The 20,594-nt window shown below is 39.3% G+C and overlaps 1 protein-coding gene across 7 annotated transcripts in view; it reads right to left on the reverse strand.

The window, feature by feature from the left end:
- Positions 1 to 762: 762 nt before the first annotated feature.
- The window catches only part of CPPED1 (calcineurin like phosphoesterase domain containing 1), a 64,049-nt gene continuing 44,217 nt past the window's right edge, over positions 763 to 20,594 (reverse strand). For 2 of the 7 annotated variants that reach the window (XM_075436698.1, XM_075436696.1), the window contains 3 exons: positions 17,938 to 18,360; positions 16,753 to 16,810; positions 14,826 to 16,572 (listed from right to left, as the gene is read on the reverse strand). In XM_075436698.1, the coding sequence (XP_075292813.1) occupies positions 16,320 to 16,572; positions 16,753 to 16,810; positions 17,938 to 18,360 (734 nt within the window). In that variant the 3' untranslated portion in view covers positions 14,826 to 16,319. The other 5 variants (XM_075436701.1, XM_075436700.1, XM_075436697.1 and 2 more) reach the window with 5 other exon arrangements.

Consider the following 20,594-nt stretch of genomic DNA (forward strand, 5'->3'; position numbering starts at 1 on the left):
AAGACCAAATTTTAAAAGTAGTCAGTGGCTTAGAAGAGACCTAAGTACACAGATTTTTAAAACCAATATCTGAACTAATGGGTGCTTAGCATCCAATGAAACGGCCATTAGAGTACTTCGGTACCTACTGATTTCAGAGTCATCTAGCCTTAGAATTTAGTTCTCATTTCCCAGATGTTCCCTTGAAAATGAAACTGTGAAAACGTTCAGCTAAGTGAAACCAGGCAGTGAACAAAGGCAGAATAATTTTTTGTCTCCCTGAATCAGCCACTACGTGTGCTGCGGTTCTCACCACAGGACAGTAGTGCCCGTTGTCCTGCTGGTCCGCAGGCACAGCTGTTCTTCACTGGAGGGAGAAGGTGCCGCAGACATCACTTCAGAATCTCACCGTCCCACAAATCAAGCTTGAAGGAGCCTCCTAGATAAACTGTTGTGACTAAAGCATAATGAAAGGGCCTCTCCAGCACAGCATTTCAGCTCTCTCACCATATTTAAATATCTGTAATACCCTCTAGGGAATGATGCTGTATGCGAGTATACATAAAAATGGATAGAATGCATTACTTCTTCAGCCCATTCTGTTTGTGTTCTTCCCTCTTCAGGTGCTAAAGCTGTGCTATCTCTATTTCTAGATAACCTGTGGCATGGATTGTAACATGTTCAACTAAATACTTAAAAAATAAAACCAGGTATGCGTTAATTACATGAAGACTTTTTTCAATTTAACAGCAGACAAATCAGATACAATTGCTAAGAAAAAAATTGTGGATTGCAGCACATAAATTTAATAAAATTTATTTTTAGAGACTTATTCCAGTGAAGAAAATATACTTTTTAGGGTTTCAACATTCAATATTGTATAGGATTACAGTAAGGCACTCTGAAATTGCATGTGGAAATCAAAGCTCTCCCTTTGTCTAGGAATCAATGAAGTGACTGTACAGAATATTCTCCCCATGCAATTATCCCAACTTCTGAAGCTATAACAAGAATATCTGCTAATGGAATGGTAGTTAAATTTCAAAAGGAAAACAATTGTTCCATGTTTAGTTTCTGTCAGTGGCATCTGTGTTATTCTCATTCATAGATTTTTTATTATATAAAATTAGGATACAATGGAAACCCAAGCTGTGACTGCAAAACAGAATGTGTTTTCCCTCCTACTGGTGCTGGCTCTGAAGATCTAAGAAAATAAAGTATGGGAAATGAGAGAAAATACAACCTCTAGGTAACAAGATCTGATCCAAAGTTTGCTAAAAGTCAGTGGCAGTCTGTTGATTTCAGAGTTCTTACAGAGTAAAAAAATGCCCCATTTATATTGTCCAGAGTGTAACAGAAAAAACTAAATGTATTGATTTTAAAATACTCTCTCAAATATAAAACTAAAATAGACTTGAGTTAAAGGGCTATCTAGAAGCTACAACTCCTGCTCTTTGATACCCTTTCTCTCCAGTAAGAAAGTGTTATCTAGGAGCAAAGTAAAAGCTCTCAGAACACTTCTTTTCAATAATACATCACTGTATTAGTTTTGCTATCCTTCCGTATTCCTCATAGGTCTCATTTTCAAAAGGAGAAACATGTCAACAAATTTCTTGTTATTTAGGATGGTAAGAAATTGAGAGCTGTTCTGGGGTATGGTGCACAATCAGAAATCTGTATCTTCAGCTTGGGTAAACTTTCCAAAACTGTTTCTATTTGTCTAATATGGAAAAAAAATCAATTTTTTTGACATTGCCTAATTTTGTTTAGCAAGCATATCTAGCAGGTCCTTCTCTATGCCTCGGCTGCTCAGTTCATGTAAGCTGCAGTATCTATGAACAATCTTTTCATCTGTGACAACAACCACTCGAAGGCCATGCGTATCTTCTCCCAGCTGACATCCTATTGCTGATGAAACCACCATTTCCAGTCCTTTGTAGGACCCTCCAGCATTTCTGTGGTAATGTCCAGAAAATACAGCTTTAATGCCTGTTAAAAAAAAAAAAAAAAAAGAGAGTATGTATCTAGTCAATAGTTGCAATTTATGTATAAAATGTGTTTACAGTAGAAGATACTGCTGAGGTTGTACGCCAAGGCTTACATAGCTGCTGAGGTTGTAGAGAAAGTTCTACAGCAAGTACAGCTACAGGTGTCATGTTTACCTTCATTCTTTAATGGTTCATAAAGCGTAGCATTAAAAGTAAACCATTTACCTGAACTTGCATTTTAAACAAATAATTAGTAAACAGGAATAAATAATTCTAATAGTAAAAAATAATAAATAGTCAAAATTTCATTCTGCTCAATTAGCTCTGTTTAGGGTGTCTGGGTTCTGCCTTCTTTATGCTTACTGCAAGGTGTGTTTGTCATCTTGCTAATCCTTTGGCCAGAAAGAAGGAACACTTAGAGGAAGCTGATTAAAATTAGAAAAAAAAATCAGTAATAGATAATATGAGTTGAAAGCCAAGGATTGTGGAGCTGTATTTGTCAATTAACATGCAGAAAATTCTCTAAGGAGACAGCTTTATCCTGTTTACCCAAGGCTGGTGACCTTAAAAGAAAAAAAAAAAGGGCAAGAGAAACAAATCAAAACCAAATGAGAAGATAATTTGTAATCTTTTCTCAAAGACATTGGGGGGGTTATCACAGATGGAATAGAACCAGGTACATCAAAGAAACCTAATAAGCAGAAGAAGCTGTGAGTTATAATAAGGAGAGAAGAAAGATAACAGCAGCCAAAAAAGGAAAGGTTGACAACCTGCAAGAGGAGTCAGGCTTGGTAATGACATGAATTAACATTGACCTAGTATGGGGTACAAACAAGGCAGGTTTATTCTGATTTCCTCTGTATTTTTAATGACTTAAGGCTGTTCTGTTTCTTTCTTTTTTTTTAAATAGACTATTTATATTTTGGACTGTATTGGGGTACAATATCACTCCATTTTAAACTTGAAAGAAATACATTTGATCTGTTGCAGGAGACAACAATATGCTATACCGAAAATTTCTGCGTACGTCGCATGCAAGTATCACCCAAGCTTGGTCAGGAGTAGGAGAACAGCTAAATGACAAGCAGCAGCAGGTAGAGAGGACAAACATACTTGATACTTCAGGCTTTATAATGTACTTTAACATACTTGGCTGAAGCATTGTCTAACTGATTAGCTAAATGAGTGTTTGAAGAAGTCCAACCATTCTTCCCCTTCTCTCAGAATACAATAATTTAACAAAAATTGATTAAGTTTGCAAATGCTGTCTGATATTGTCTAACTTCTATAGATGATCCATGTGCCATGTCTACTTTCCTGTCATGCCTCTCAGTAGCTAGGGGATTTTTGCAGAAATTTTTAAACAATTTCAGTATTGTCATACTCACCACCAAAGCAGTAATTTCTACTTTTCGTTTCTTGTGACTTGCAAATATAAACAAATAAACGGTAGAAGCTGTATTTACTGCTCTGAATGGCCTTTCTTACTGTCTGTACAGGCCAAATTCATGCTACCAAATAGATCGTTTTCCCCTTGCCATTTGATGCTTTATAAATTTTAATCAAATGTTTTTATTACTACAAAATAACAAAATCTTATTTAGTCTCATGAGTCAAAAAGTAAAGAAAAAGCCAAAGTTTGTAACACCAGTGAGTTGAGAACGTAGCTTCTTCCTGTGAGAGAACACGCTCTCCATAGACAAACAGCTCATTTCCAGGCTATGCCAGCGTCCTTCACCATTTCGCCAGTCTGCGCACTGTTGATAGATACAGCTGAGCGTCGCAGTCAACAGCATTCATAGTTTGGCAAAAACTATTCATCAGCCTTCTTATTAATTTAAGATAGGGCATACTTGATTTTGAATAAAAATGTGGAGTTACTATAAACAGATAATTTTACAGACAGGTTTGGGGATTAATTTTTGGCATGCTCAGTCTAAGATCCTTGGATTACAGCTTCCTGAAGATGCATCTAGTGCTGTTTTATACTGTTGTGAAACAGAAAAATTACTGTAGCAGATGGCTGAAAATACTGGGAATTATGTTGTTTATCATCAAGTGCAAAACATGTAAATTGTATTTTGTTACAGAAAGTGTTTAGGTCTGGTATTGATTTATGATACTATTAATGACAAGTCAAAAATTTTCAAATGCACCTAAAGGATGTAGGTGTAATTTCTCTATTGAAATAAAATATGTCATAATGACACTCTGATGGTTCTACGCAGAGCATCTGGATATTAAGTTAATACTGAGTGACTCAAAAACTATGACTAGATAGCCCGCGGATTATCAAATTAACTGGCTGCTTTATGGAAGTGAATCTTTCCTATTGCTATACTGGCCAAAATCTTGCTGTGCTATACCAGAGAAGCACTCTGCTGGCACTATTCTATAGACGGTGTACCCCGCTGACTGTACTTTGTGCTTCTGTTGAACCATGCACTGAGGGCGCAGGTCTGGGGAGGACGGCGGCATGGGGTGACGCTCCGCAGGTGCGCGCCGGGCACTGTGCGAGATGCCCCAACGGCTCTCCCTGCGCTACACGCAGCAGGGCCTTGCTCACCGCCCAGGCCAGCGGCTATCTGTGAACATGCAGCACTCAGCATTACCTTTCCCACCACCATTGCTGTCATTACAGAGGAATCAGCAGGCCTGCAAAGATACACGGGGATGGACACTGTGACTGACAGCACCAAACCTCCTTTGTTACTGTTCCTGTGTTCCAGCCATCTGCCATTCCATGCTTAACACAAAAGGTAACATATGCTTGGTCCTGTTTAAGTGGTAGGCCAGAGAATGCGTAATACTATAACCTTAAATGGTGTTTTTTTTAAAAAAAAAACTAGCAACAACTGATTTTGCCTTCAGCCAGCAGAAATTCTGGAAAAGGGCAGAGGCAATTTAAAGGCAGAGAGCTGTGAGTAGGAACATGCTGTAACTTCACAAGAAAACCCTTATTTCTCTAGCCAGAAAAACCTTCCAGCCTTTCTCCTGCAGTAGATTTAGACCTCTTTCACAGTGATTAAATGAAAAGGGACGCAGGTGAACCTGTGTTAAGACAGTTGGCTACATCAGTCCTTTGCTTTTGTGGGAGTGATTTGAAGACTGATATAAAATACATAAACTAGGCTCAAAGTATAGTTAAAAATTAAGCAGCTTGGAAAGCAAAATATGAATTATTCTGCTGTGTGCCTGGTAAAAGCTACACAGCCTTTCATATTGCAAAATACAAACCCTTCTCAGATAGCAAATGACTCAAGGTGGGAAACAGAGAACGAATTACCTTTACACTAAATAGTGGTTTATGGTCATTGTAGGCTACAACTTGTCTGTTATCCTATTTTAGTTTATCAGTACTAATTCTCTTTGCTGAGTGTAACTTGCTCATTTGTCTGGTGCACAAGTTACATTGTAAGTCAGCATAGTAACTTTGAGAACTTGTTCTGACTCAGCTGCAGGAACCTAGCGAAACAGTTCAGGTTGGGTTTTTTTGGTTTTGTTTGTTGTTTTTTTTTTAAATCTTGGGAGAAACCCTATCAAAATGCCTCAAAAGGCAATGGTGGAATATAAAAGCCCTGTGACGTAATGGTCTCTCTGCAGAGATTCTGTACTTGCTAGGTATTATTTGGGTCCTAAAAACGATAATATAAAGATGTTTTACAATTGATGCCACAGTCAGTTTGAGAGCGAGCAGTCATTTCTGAACTCCTACTGTGTTGCAGCTTATTGCAGTGACTGTCTAACGTAATATACTTAAGCAATTCAAGTAGAACTAAGTGTTTCTTTCCTCCTCGTTATATGCACACCTATCCAAACGATGAGGCTGCACTGGCCTCCTCCACCCCCTAGCCCTTCTGCAGTGACAGAACGTGCCTGTCTAGAGCTGCTCGTGGTGCGGCTGGGCATTCCCTTCTCCTGCTTCCTAATACAGAGAGCAAAACTGAACACTGTGGGACCTTTATGTGTGACATCCCACTTGCTAAAGTGGGACCCATCTTGCCTTGTGGTGGTGTTCTGAAAAGAGCCAGCCCTGATGGTCTAGGCGAGGATGCTGAGCAGCTCCGAGTTAAGGCATTTGTGGGGAGGACATGAGACACACTAAGCTCAATGTTACCAATTTGCTTTCAGCTTGGAGCTGCCTGGAATGGTTCCACACATGTAGCGCTTCCCTGTTCTTCAACCGATGGTCTCCAGCGACATTCTGGATTCCACTCACAGCATGCATCTAGCATGGACCAGACTGTATCTTGGTCCTTCCCTGCAGAGCTCAGTGGCAGCTAAATAAAGAAGGGCCGAACATGTAGGAACCTAACCTTTGGCCTGTTCAAGTACTGAGCCAGCATGATCTGTAAAGTACCCATACCAGCTTCCAAGAAGTGACAGTGCTACTGCAGTAACAAGCGTATTTCAGTATTTTCCACTTTTTCTGCAGGTAAGCAAAATTACTTTAGTCTATCAAAGAGTTAGGAAAAAGTAACAATCATAAAACCATAGTGAGGTGTAAACCCACGTGACACACTTTTAGTAGGGGAAATAAGTGCCTTCTTTTTGCTGGAAGCATCTGTGTTCCTAAAGTAGCATCTTCCCACCATCCAGAGAATTTAACCTTTGGAATTAAAAGAGGAACAGGAGCCAAGGCTTTGTGTCATCATAAATGTAAACTAAATCCCGCCATTCAGTTTCAGTGTAATTAGAAGGACAGAGGATGCAAACGAAATGAAGCAACTTTAGTTATGCTGTAAGAAAAACAGAAGTCCCCCCTTGTCTGAGAATTCAAGGGAAGATTTTGAGAAACCCATCCTAGACAGCAGACAGACACAGGGTAAAAAGTTTGGTCCATGAATCATGCCGCTTTTTGTCTTCTTGGGCAAATACTGCAACTTCACCGCAATTATGTTAATGTCTGCTAACTGCCTACACTCAGGAAGGTATTTTGGTGTGCAACTGAAGTGAGAGTGATTTGTAAGCAGTGCAAATATGATACCTGAGACCAGAGAGGATACGATTTCAAACTTCTTTTATCTCTTGTTGCCTATGGGAGGCAGATTCTGCCTAAACAAGCTGCTGTTTATGGGTACTGTTCCTCCAGTTTCCCCCATTAGCATCCGTGTATCATCCAGACCCTCACTGCGCTCCAGGGGTGTTCAGCGCTGAAATGTCCCACAGCCCTAGCTGCTCTGCATCAGCCTCTGCTAGCATCTACTATCTGCTGTGGATACCGCCCCGCCACTTCCGTTTCCAGGTGCTCTCTATTTCCAGTGCTAGTATTAAGTCTTGTTATTGTTGTGTTACAATATGTTACATCTTGAACAAAGAAACAAACAGGTCACTGCTGTGTATTAACAGAAGTCTAACTGATGTTGGTTTTTCTTCAGTAGCACTTTTTTGTTCACTCAACTGTATTCCGCTCGCTTTTGTTAGCTAGCATAAGAACAAAATCTGAACCAGTCAATGCAATAATACTAAGATGACAAGCAGGCAATTTACTTTGCTCCTGCTTTTGATCTTAAACATAAAAAGAATCTCAGAGATTTATGCACTCAAATTTAATGTATTCATTTCAGATGTTTTTCTGAAGTAATAATGTCAAGTTGCTAGCAACCTCTCCCCACCCCCGTTTTTTTCCTAAACTCTGTGAGAAAAGAGTAGTGCCTTGGCAGGCCTCATTTTCACAGCCCACTTCAAGGTATCCTCAGGTCAGTTAAAGGCATCCAGCTATATGCAAGAACTTACAGTCCCTTCCAACTACAAAAAAAAACCTGAAAACCAAACCAAAACAAAAAAGGTAGAGAAGTTGATTTGCTCTTAATCCCTGGTTTCTGAAATAGCAGTTGGGAAAAGCTTTGATATAAAAACTGCATGAAATACTAAAAAACTACAGTGTAAATAAATGTCCAAAGGATGGCACCTTCACAAGCATTCATTATTTCATTTATTATGAAATACATAGTGATTTGAATTTAAATGTGACTCGAGGTTTCACAGTACCCATTAAACAAAAAGCAGGATCCATTACTGCAAGACACTATTCATACCTAATGGATTATTCACAAAAAAAAAAGGGGATTAAAATCAGCATAAAGTAAAAAACTGTGCAGATAGTTACTACAAAACAAAAGGGCAAACCAAACCACACACAGAGTCTCTGCGATCATCACAGTCTGATATCAGACTGCATAACAATACAACAGCTATGGAGTATCTGCTAGGGAAAAAAGGCCTGAACTGCCAAATTCATTTTTGGTCAGAACAGGACTCGAAGCCAGAGACTCGGGATGGGCACCATCCAGTGTTGGACACCAGGTCTTGCTCTGTCTGTTCTAAAACTGTACTTGGATCATGAAAATACCTAAAACCAACAAGCTTCATGCCTGCACACCAAACATGAGTTTTCAGAATCAAGCTAAAAAAAAATCAGTGTCTTTGTAAAAACAGGTTTAAATATAGGAATTGATTCTGATTTTACTAATCCAAAGGTGTCCTCCTGCCATGCAATTTACCATTATTTTCTGATCAAGCACAAAAAGTCCTTTTTAGTTCTGATCTGACAAAGTTGAATCTGAAAGACAAAAAGATTTACTGCTGCCAAAGATCTGATCATAACTCTTTCCCTGTAGAACAGTGCATTCCTACTAGAGAATGAAATACTTATTTTGGTACAAATTCTGTGAGCCCAAAGCAGACTATTTAGCACAGCTAATTCATGACATAACAACCAACTAAAACATGGGCTGTTCAAGAGTCATCTGAAGAGATCCAATACTCACGTGTGTTGATAAGCCGTAGACTCTTCATTAGCTTGACTGTGAAAAGCGTTAGTAACTACTTTGCTTTTATGCTAATTCACACACTGCATCATGTCACTTCAGACTGTAAGGCTGCAAAGTGGCTTTGGCAAGGCAAGAGGCAAGTGCTGAGGACGGTAATTAATAGCTCATGTAATTCAGCATACTACCTTTCATGCTATCTGTATACGTTCATTCATAAGCAGAACTGTTAAAGCACAACTTACTTTTAAACAAATTTCAAACAGAATTTGTATTTTAATTTGGATACCTTTTTCCAAGTCAAAACCAAGATATGAACACCTTGCTCATGGTTTCTATTGCAGACACTTCTCAACAGAAAATCCAAAAACATCTCTGAAGACTTTTCCCCCCCTCCCTGATTTCCAGTGTCTGCTTTCTAACGCCAGCTCACCCCATAAGTAGTCATCGCAAGAGCTTCAGCAAGCTCTCATTGATTCCCATCTTTCTCAATTTAGCAGCTCTGGTAAGATGGACAATTTTTATGGGGATTTCCCATCTTCTCGTGGTTCTCTCTTCAAGCTTTGTGAACTAAACCAGCACGCTGTATTAAAAAAGGGCTTTTCTTACAGAGATGGTGTAACAGGTACTATTAAACTGACTCGCTGCCCTAACCGGGAAAGAGATCTAAACCGATATCCGAGATCTGCTTTGGATGCTTCAGGGAAAAGACTGGTACAGAAAGGGATGACCAGGCCAAGCAGCCTCAGGAGTAACTGCATGTATACAACCATCGCATCCTCGCAGACTGCAGTAGCTCTGACTTAAAAGAGATTATTCTTTGTAATGACGACCATCTTACAGCTCTTCTGAGTTCCCAAGCAACCCAAAGCAGAATAATGTTCTGAAAGAAACCTTTAGCTACCCCAGTGTTGTTAGCATGCTGTTGATTTTATTTCTGACAAGAATCAGAGAAGACAACAGTTCATTACATGAAAAAAAACTACATACTGAATACCATGCAGAAGGCAGTTGGTCTGTTAGCAGAAGCAGCCAAGGTTATTTTCCAGAAGTTTAAAAGTGCAGCATCTTCTTCCCACAAATTGAAATTTATCACTCAGAGAAACCCTTCTAAACAACGGCTCTGCAGCACCAGGGAAAATGGTCAGCACGATTTTGGCATAATTGCACTGTAAGAGAACAAAGGCAGTTTGCTGTGTCTCATGGATAATCCCCTTGGGAGCGATGACCTCCCAGTCTGAGCTCATTGTGCAGTTCAGTCCCAGCATTCTCAGACTCTTCTCCCTCCCTTAGTACTCTACTGCTGTTGTGTTCTGCAGCGTAGAAACATGCAAGGAGGTGGAAGATGGGGCATGTTTCCAACTCCACTTGGGGCAGGAAAGAAAGGGGACTATGGCCTCGCTTCTCTGTGCGGACCAGTAGCCAACCGCGTCTTCTTTAATCAGTGTTTTGACCAGCCTTTCTGTTTAGGGAGTAGTTAAGTCATTATAAAATGTCTCTGTTTTAAACGTGAAATGCTGGCCAAGTCACCTTTTTGCTTTATTAAACAGACAACACACATATTCCAGAACAATGCAACAGTAAGATTTTGTGAAATACATCTGTTTTCCTTATGTCTTGAGAAATTTGGTGTTTGCTAGCTTAATTCAATAAATACAGACTGAGGCCCAGTTTCAAAGGAAATCCAGTTACAACGACTTCACAAGTCCAAATAGGTTAAAACAGGATGGAGGACAATGCACTCACACTTATCTTGCAAACAACGTACTCACATTTATCTTGAACTATTAAAAATAATTTCATAAAGAAACATGCACCTAGAAAACAATTTTTCTTACACAATTCGATGATACTAGGCTGGAATTCAGACTTGAAGTAGTTTAAATTCCAGGGGTGTCTGACTCCTGTTTCTGTAATTACACTCACTTCCATGGCTTGCTTCCAAAAACACCTGAATTCAGAAGCAGCTGTTTTCCAACTCCAGTTCCTAACGCACGGAAACCATATGGAGGTAGGTTTGCTGTATCCAAAATGCAACTGGCCTACCCTCTGCTGGAAATCAAACTGCTCCATCCAGCACTACAGACAGTGCAAAAATATAGGAAGAAAATTACCAATATAAAAATAAACCAAAGAAAAGCAAGCAAATTTTCCAAATTAGGAAGAGAATGCCTGGAATAATCAGCATAGGCAATCAGTAGCATGCTTTACTTAGACTCAGCCTTCAATTAAACAAATGCTTTTCTCAGCAAAAGCAAATGAGACTGTAAGAGAATGAGAAGGCTAAATTAGTGCAATATGAATGACATAATAAATATGTAATGGGTACAGCACAGACCTTGCTTCTCGTCCCATGCACTTTGTAGAGAATTTTGGGAAAAAAGTGGTTCTGACTGAGCAATGACATTTATTACACGGTCCAGATTATCACCCTTTTAAGTGTTGATTACTGAACTATTTTTTACAGTAACTGCAGACATGAATCGACGTTCACTGCATTTCATTTACAGATTTATGGCTCTCAATGCAGACTGCAGGTGAAGTTCAAAGCAAACAAAAGGAGGCATTTCTTCACCTGGCTGTGAAACATGAAACTCCTTCCTGCAGACCAGCTGAAAGCTGAGAGTTTTCAAAAAGCAACTGAACAAAGCTATAAAAGAATCACTAAATTGCACTATATTGATAACATTAATGTGATACAGTAAGTCCCGGAAAGAAAAATTGTTGTAGACAGGAAGAGTAATTGGAAGAAATACTATTCTGCACTTTGCTGTCTTGTGCTCTTCGCAAGGGTTTGGCTAGTAGGAGAAGCAGGAGATGGCTACAGGGATCGTCTTTCTGGTCTAGGTACTCTGCTTTTAAGTTAGCTGTTCAAGTTTAATGACAAAATGAGGTTTAAATAGAATTACGCTTATCTAAAAATCACTGCTTCACTGGCCAAACCTCTCTCTCAATCAAGGACTGAAAAAGAGGACATACTAGCAAAAGCTGATCCTACATATATTTGTCCCCAAAACTGCAGTAGCTAGAGAGGAGCAGTAGTAGACCCAAAATGGAAGCAGAAAGGTAGAGAAGCAGTTCTGTAAAGAAATGAAATGGCACTGAGTGTAAAACCTGAACGTTATCAACACTCCAGTACCCCTTCAGAGTTTTCACAGGCAGGAGAACAAAATAAGTAGAATCCAGGCACAGGGAGATGCTACTCTAAGCGATGCGTGTGTGTGTGCGTGCACACCCACGCATGTGTATGTGTAGATACGTATTTTTTAAAAGGCAATGTTTCTGGCAAATACAACCATTTAAGTCACATGGAGAAACCGATCCTGAGCACTTCCCCTGGAGCACTGGGCACAAACTAGCTTTTCTTTTTTCCTTTCACTTGCAGCGTACAACTGCCTTCTGAAGTGCTGAACAGCCTGGTCGGTTCAACAGTAATACCTGTGCTCAGAATAATTTTGTACTCCAAAATGATGTTCTTCCAGCTTCCTTACAAGAGCACGCATCAACCAAAGGCATTTTTGCCATACCTTTTTTCTGCCCTGGGCAGGTGGTATACGTAATTTTTTCATGACTCCAGTGCTACAAAGCGAAAGATAACATACAGTAGTCTTTGTAGACAAAATCTCATCTCTGGTTTGGAACAGAATTGGTTTTATCTCATGGCAACTTGAGAGTGCTCACATCACCCCATCTGCCAAGCAGGTGTTACAGCAGCAAACAGAGATGTGGAAGCATCCGTCACAGCACTGTTAGCAGAACTGTTCAGTGCGCAGGTAGTTCTCAGAGCCTGTTCTCTGAAAAACTCCCAGTCACTTCCCACTAACGGAGCTCCAGGAGGAGGAAATAGCCCCTCTGGTAAGTGTCAGGAATCAACACCCTCCACTTCACAACCTTTCCAGTCGGCCTTACGTAACAACATTACAGAATTATTTTGTGTAGCCCTCTAGAAGCTCTATGTTATCCTACCTCCTTCATCAGAGGAGTGGTGTGGATAAAATAGAACTGAGTAATTACAATTTACAGCGCATCTTAATATGCTTATAAGCATCTTAATAAAAACACCCTCTGTACTGCTGTTTGCAAACACGATCCTGCAAACTTGCAGAAAAACTCTTCCTTAAATTTGCTTTTAAAATGAAGAATCCAGAGCTTGATGCAACTAGAGGTCAGGGGGTCTGTGTAAGTGGGAGACGAGATATCACTTTGCAAAGTATATCTATGTCAAAAGTATTTTTGTATAGGACACTGAATAGGGCTATATAGAGCAGGACCTTAGTCTCGCTTGTTTGTCCTATATAATCAGAGTAGAAACAACAGGCACGGCCAGAGGATGATTCCAGAACACCTCATTAGGGTGCCGGTATAAATAAGCCTTTAGAGGTGCTGTCTGTAGAGGGTCACTCTGTGTTTCCAGTTAATTTTTGTGAATTCCTCTTGTCACCTTTCAGTGGAACTTATTTCCTGGTTTTGCTGCTTTTTCCATTTGAAAGTGAAGCTTTCGCAGAGACCTGACACAAACCCCAAACTACCCTGGTGCTCCAAAGATCAGAAGGAAATTTTTATCAACCAAAACTTCAGCCCAGTGGATAAAACAGATTTCAAAAATCTATCTAAGAATAAATAATATTTAATGTCATTACAGACTACACTAAATAAATGCATTTTGTACTTGCTGCTGAATTTCTGAAAAAAATGTCTTTGTGTATCTACATGCTAGATTACATTATCATACTCAGGGAACAGTTGTCTTAAAAAACACTGTTCTTACACAGTGACATAGAAGGTATCAAATTTGGTTACTGTACCTGTACTATGAGTGCATAATTTCAAGGCTGAAAGAGGTTGAGCTAAACCTCTGAAGCTGAGTGTATTTAAATCTATACTATCTTACATACTGACAAAGTGACACATAAGTGAGCACTGAGATTACTCACTCGATGTATGGGCTTTGCCAAACTCAAGGTCTCAATGGCAGGAAGAAAAAAATATTACTCCCTTGTCAACTTTGATTACACAACAAAGAAAATAATGAAACATAGCATATGTTGTCTGGTAAATTTTAGAAACAACAGCTTTCAGCTCTTCATGCTTTAATTTTGTGCTCAAATGTATCTCAGCTGCGGATGTTCAGAAAGCTGCTTCTTCCTCTAGTACTGCTCTCCTGTCACAACATTTCTAAGAGGAAAATGTAGGTATCACAGTCTTGCAATGAGTGAAGGTGTTAGAAGTTACAGCACCTACAGTCACAGATATTATGAAAAAATATGCTGTTTAATAAAGTTATTTTTCCCCGTATGTACCAATAAAGTATTTTGAACCACATCTGAAAAATTGCTTTGAAAACATCTGGACGAACTTAAAACTATTTAATTAAAAAAAGCGCTGGAGACTGCAGGACATTTCCTTCTGTGTTTTAGATCTGTTATCTAGTGATTCTCTCTCGGATGCAAAAATCTCTCACCCAGATAGACCACCGATACTCTTCATCTCACTCTGAACCAAAAAGCCTTTTTTCAACTTTGTTGGTGAAAACCCAGCTATTAATTTAGGTTTTATTCAACAGAGCCCTTAAACAAGGTTCAGACACTTGCTTTAATGTTTTAGTTCATTAGGGGCATTAAGAAACATACATTACTATATTGTGTTAAGTAATGTAAGTAATTTCAGTGTGTCCGTGATGCTTCTCCACAACAAGATTGTCTATAGGTCAACAAAAATACCTGTACTTTGCAGGTCACAGAAAAAAATCTTTACATCCTAAGAAAATTACACCGGAATAAGATATGTAAGAAAAAGTATGTCCTCTATTACATAAACTCCTTAATTTAAAAAACTAATTTATCACTTATGTTTATCAGACAAATGACACATAGACCGGATTTTTGGCTAGACCACTAGTACTGCTTTATTGTCCCTACAAAGGTATGAGAAAACCTATTTATATAAGCACTATAAAATTCTTACAAGCCGAACATGCATTTCACGCAGCAGAGCAGAGTGACTCCAGCAGATCTCCCAGATGAGAACGCTGGCTCAGCTCGGTCCCAGTTCTTGCACACAGGTCTTTTCTGTACTTAGCTTCTGCACACAGAGGAGACAGAGTTTGACAAGTGAGGCTCAACTTTCAGAAGTTATATGCTTTCAGAAATGTATTTTCACTGAAATGATAAACTGTGTTCTCAACTAAGTTGATTTTCACTGTCATGGAAGTGACTTTTTCAAGGACAATAGTTGTTATAATGCATTTAAAGCAAAAAAAATGGCTAGGAGGATTTCTTAGGCATGCTGCTTACAAGCATGATTTAACTTTGCATAGTAGTAATACATATTTACAAGTGCCAGATTTTCAATTTATAAATATTTATCATAAGGACATGATTTTATCTTTAATTAGCCCAACTGTTAAGGACACTTCTAATGTGAGAAATGTAATTCAGTATTTCGTACCAGATGTAGCCTCTACAGCTAGTCTTTCATCTCTGCTTGTAACAAGCGGATACTTAAACCAAAATCATTATGTAATAGATTAAGTGATTAGAAAAGAATAACTGCAGAAGAGCTGGGCTTTGAATTTAAAATAATAGTTTTCTGAAGGTGCATGCCTCACACTGAAGCACCTGTGCAATATCCCCATACTTTAAGTATCTGATGTATTTCCTACACGTACCCATATGGATTTCTTTGTTCATGGAAAGACCTGCATTACTCGATTGTCCTTCCTTTCCTGTCTCTGTGTTTGACACTACTAGAAAAAGTATAAACATGAAAACTGGGATAGTTCTAGGTCTGATTCTGGGTTACCAACAACAGAAATACGATGCCCATCTAATCACATCGCACTGCTGAACACGGCAACCCCAAAACATGCAGGTTATGCTGAAATTTTTTGTAACGACATAACAAACCTTTGGACAGGTTGGAAACGCTGGATCAGAGCGCGAGAGAGCAGAAGGAAGGAAGGACTGCTGACAGATCAGGGGGGAGAAGAATAGCAGGAGCCTGGTGGACTCATTAAAAAGGCAGGCTTACTTTCTTTTTCCAGAATGAATAGTTGCACCAGATTTCTAACTGAAGTGTTATAAGGGGTTAGCCTTCTTAAACTGCAAGCCATAATTAAAAAAAACAACAAACATAGGCAACATAGATTGGGATTTCATTAGCAATAGCCTGTGTGTGTTTCAGTCCTCCAAGAAAGTATGAACTGGGGGAAAACCAATTTCATGTCTAACGATATGCTGAAATCGATTATTCTTTGGCGAAGCAGAGGGTCAGAAAATAAGTGGTGTCGTTGTGTATCCGTGCACCTATCCTACCACAATAACTGCCTGTTTGCAGTCCACCGGTAACATGTTGTGGTCGTACAAAGGAATGATAAATGGGAACAGAAGGCACCCAGTTACTAAGGAAACTCTGAGCCAACTTTTGATTCAGCTAATTTTTCTCACCAGTCTGAGTTACAGTCAACTGCTTGCTCTCTGTATTCATGTAATTAGCAAAAAATTTCATTATTGGATTGCGAATATTACCTATTGACTCACTTATTGTATAAAACTGCAAGCAAAAGATCAATATTTTAACATATTCATGAAGGAACCAAACAACACATCATTTTGGGAGGATTTGTAGGGATGGGAACAAGGGACACAATGGGAAACGATGGAGGGAAGGTACAACAGGCAGGCTGGCACAGAACAGAGTCTGGGAATTTCTTCCGCAGAGCTCTCTTGGATTGCTGGCTTCCCATTCTCTCTTCCTTTCTCCCATCATTTGAAGCCAACCCAACTTCTGGTTCAGCCTCCGGATAGACCGATTCTCCTAATGTGTGAAACGTCCCTCTGAGAAACATGATAACGTTAACAGTCATAAATGTCACCACTGTAACATTTTGCATAATTTCTTTTTTCTCTTGATTAATTATATTCCCAGTACTGTGTGACCAAATGTTAGTAAACCATCTGGATGACAGACAACTCCAGAACAGAACTGCTTTGGTTTCCACATTAATGCTCACTTACTGGGATACACCTGTATGGCAACGTCCTTCTGCTAACAGGCTCTCCGGTGAACTAGGACCTGTTTGTAGCCAACAGTACATAAGCAGTCATTTGCAGTCATTTAGTTGCCCAAATTTCCAATAGCAATACTTCCCACTATGTTAACACTAGCGCAAAAATTAAAAAAGATATTATGACGCATTCTCAGCATGTCTCCTTATGGGAAAAAAACGCACCTGTAAATCTTGAATCTGCAGCTATTTCAGTCCCCTGGAGAGCCCTCAGACAGCTACAAATTTTGGCCCCACTGATTGGAAACAGTAGGAGATTCAGAGCTTGGAAATTTGGCTGGTTTTGGATGAGTCCAGGCTTAACAATTATATGGTAAAGTAGGAACACTATCATAAACAACTTGCATTGTTCAGTAATTCAAGTGACATGCTCTCTTATAGATACAGCGAAAACGACACTCCAATGCAGCGATGGCAGGCTGGCGGGAGATTGTGAGGGACTAGCACACCCCAGCAACATGGAGGCAATTAACAGGGAACAACGGGAGCGGCACGGAGGAGTAGCTGCGTACTGTCTCTGTCTCAATGGCATTCAAGTGTCACAAACAAAGCTGAGGGAGTTGGTACAATATACGTGTTTAGCACATGTTCCACCTGCTCTTCATCCCAGAAGTGGCCCCTATTAGTAATGGATATGCAAAGGATTTATCTTAGCAGAGCAAGACTCTCTTTAACACTGAATAAATCTGGAGTGCATTACACTCTAGGTTTAAAATTGGCTCAGTGTGGGAGAAAACAACCTCCAAGGTAATTCTGAATTCTGTTTCCATGTTTTATGTAAAGCATAAATTCTGTATTTTTCTCCTATGGCATTACCTGATGTTCCGCTCCCTATGCAGGAACAACTCCGGTTGTCTTACCTCTATCAGTACTTGAAAAATGGAATTCTTGATATTTAGGAGCTTTTCACTTTTAGTTTTTACTTTTCACTCAAAGTTTTAGATTTTGTTTGGTGCTTTTTACAGGTGATTAGATTCAGCTGATATTTTTGGCCTACGGGGAACAATGACGCTTATAAGCAGTATCTAAAATTCCTTGAAAACAGTACCATTTAAGTTAAATGTATTTTGTCTGGCAGCATGGCCATTAACAATTTTAAACAAAAATTCAAAAATAGGAAAATTTGAGAAAATACCTGCTTTGTGAAACTTTTCCATTATCTCTTGACGAACTGATTTTTCCAAGTTGAAATAATTGTGGTCTTCATCAGGTTTTCTCAGAAACAGAGGGATGTGCTGAAATACTATCATATGCTTGCATTTATGTTTCTCAGCGACAGCCAGTTGCTCATTGAGCCACACATCCTGGGCTTGCTTTAACTCAGGGCATTTGGAAGAGTCGAAGTATAACTGAGAATTCAGCACAATAAAGAAAACACCTCCAACCCAAAAGCTGAAGTAGTCATCTCCCCAGTTCTTGCAATAATTGTCTATTGTTTCTCTCGTTGGAGTATTGCCAATATCATGATTCCCGCTGACAAATACCAATGGGATGTCCTGGTCAGTGTTCTTCAGAACATTCTTTAAATCTTGCTCTTGGTCCTTTCTCCATGGAGTTCCTACAGAAAAAAACACATTTTAGTGTTTATGCTATCTTTTCCCACCCTCATTGTTAGCTTTTATTTGTGGAACTATGCCTAGCAAGAAAGTATGCTGTATTAGACGTCATCATGATAATACGCAGGGATCTAGAATGCATCTTCACTTTAATACCGTGTGTCGACTCTACCCTCTCCCTCCCACATCAGGTACTCGGCCATTTCCAGTACCCTGCCTTAAGCCAGGCTCTGGATGGGAGCCAACAGCTAGCATGGCAGGAAGTGGTAGAACAGTCACAGTTTGCGCCAGAAGCTTTAGCAGGCTGGTCCTCCTCATCTACAGACTGGTCATGTGGCAGAAAAAAGCAGCGACCTTGGATGGTGTAACAGCTTTACACAAGGGTAAAAACCAGGTCAGCTTCTGGTTTGTGTTTTACGGCTGTGCAAAGGAATTGCGGTGGGGATTTTTTTCATTACAAGAACTACTTTAACAGCAAAAATATAATTAGTGTCTTGTGGCGACTTGTTCATATGATGAGTCTGTTGTAATAACGAGCATGGCATTCAGTTCAAAGAATTGTGCATTTTGCTAGTTTTTCCCGCATCTCTGGTTTTATGTTAATAAGCATAGCCAGACAGTTACTCTTCTGGCTGTCAGAAATTTGTCCTTGTCTAGGAAGGGTTATCTAATTGCTAGATTAATTTACAATCACTGAAAAAAATTTAGACAGGATTTTTTAAAAAAAGCAATTATTTTACTCTAATGATGACAGAGGTTTTTTTCAGTTTTCTAAAGAGTGATCTTTAATCAGAGGCCACTGATATGTTTATTATTCATGAGTTAAATTTAACATTCATAAATTGTATTTTGTCCTGCAATACATAACAAATATCTAACACGGGCCCATTTCCCAAATAACAACTGCATTTTTAAGCCAAGAAGTTGTAACAGGACTTTTGTAAGAACTCTGAAATCAGATCTGACATAGATTTGCATACACGTCTATGCAAATCAACCATCACGTATTTTTAAATTGTGTTCTATTTTTGTAACTACACATATATATTACACAAAGAAATGTATTAGCAGGGCTCTGGTAATGTAACTATGAGAAAAGATTTTTTTCTCTATGTTTCTTCAAAATACTTACGATCAATATGCTGATAAACACAAACCCTCAGTAACAATTATTAGTGAAGATTTAAATGCCTTTTCCATACCCTGTCAATATAGGCTAAAGTACCACCTTATCGCCATCACTAGAATTCTACAGCTTTAGAAAAATACTGAGAAAAAAAAGATATTCGTATTATGTCTAAATGTAAAGACAGATGTGAGATTTGACATTGTGCATAAAGTCAAAATCTGCAACTCTCTTGCGCTGAACTGCTGTACAGGGTAGAAAGGCATTGTAGCAAAGTCTCTGAGGAACCTGAGAAACGCTGGGCACACGGTACCCAGTGCAGTCTACCACATGCAGACAGCAGATCAGCGGGGGGTGTCATACCAATGTACCAGGCCCGTGGTCAGGTTAGGCTGTCCTTCTAGTTATGGAAAATATCCTTATTAATCCTAGAAAAAACAGGGCAGATGACATCTCATGTTACTTGGAGGAGCTGGGTTGTGAAAAACAAAACCAAAAATTCAAATAAGCCTGGCACACCTGGTTGTCCATGGGTTAGGGAACTTGGCTGAGGACGCTGCTTTTCTGGCCACTCCCCACCTGCCTATGCAAAGCATTGGAAATGTCAAGCTATAAATATGAAAATATAAGAGGGAGGGGGGCGGGGAAAAGGCAAGGGGGAAGGCTCTGTAAAGATATATGTAAAACACTTTACACCATGTAAATCTTCATGCTATCACTTTGGGAAATTTAGCTAACAGTTTCAGAGTATAAAGACATTTATGCATAACTTACAGCAATAATTTGTAGAATTATGTATACCTCTTCCCAGTGGTGAAATTCAAGCTCTAGAGACTAACACTTAGATTAGATTTGTCGACAGCAGGGCACTGGTTCCCTCATTTAATGCGATATTATTTCTATAGCAACAGAGAGACATATTCAGTGGTTTGTTGCAGAAAACAGATTGCTCAAAATGGAAAACAAGGTCTCTGCCCAAAGAGTCTAGGAAATCACGCTAAGTAAAGATTATTTTAGAACAATTGTGTCGTGGCTTGCCCTTTTCTTGGTAGAAGGTCAAAACAACTTCAAAAGAAGAGAAACACGTGGCGATGAAGGTGGGAAAAGGCA

This window comes from Opisthocomus hoazin, chromosome 15, assembly GCF_030867145.1.
Source record: "Opisthocomus hoazin isolate bOpiHoa1 chromosome 15, bOpiHoa1.hap1, whole genome shotgun sequence".
NCBI lineage: Eukaryota > Metazoa > Chordata > Aves > Opisthocomiformes > Opisthocomidae > Opisthocomus > Opisthocomus hoazin.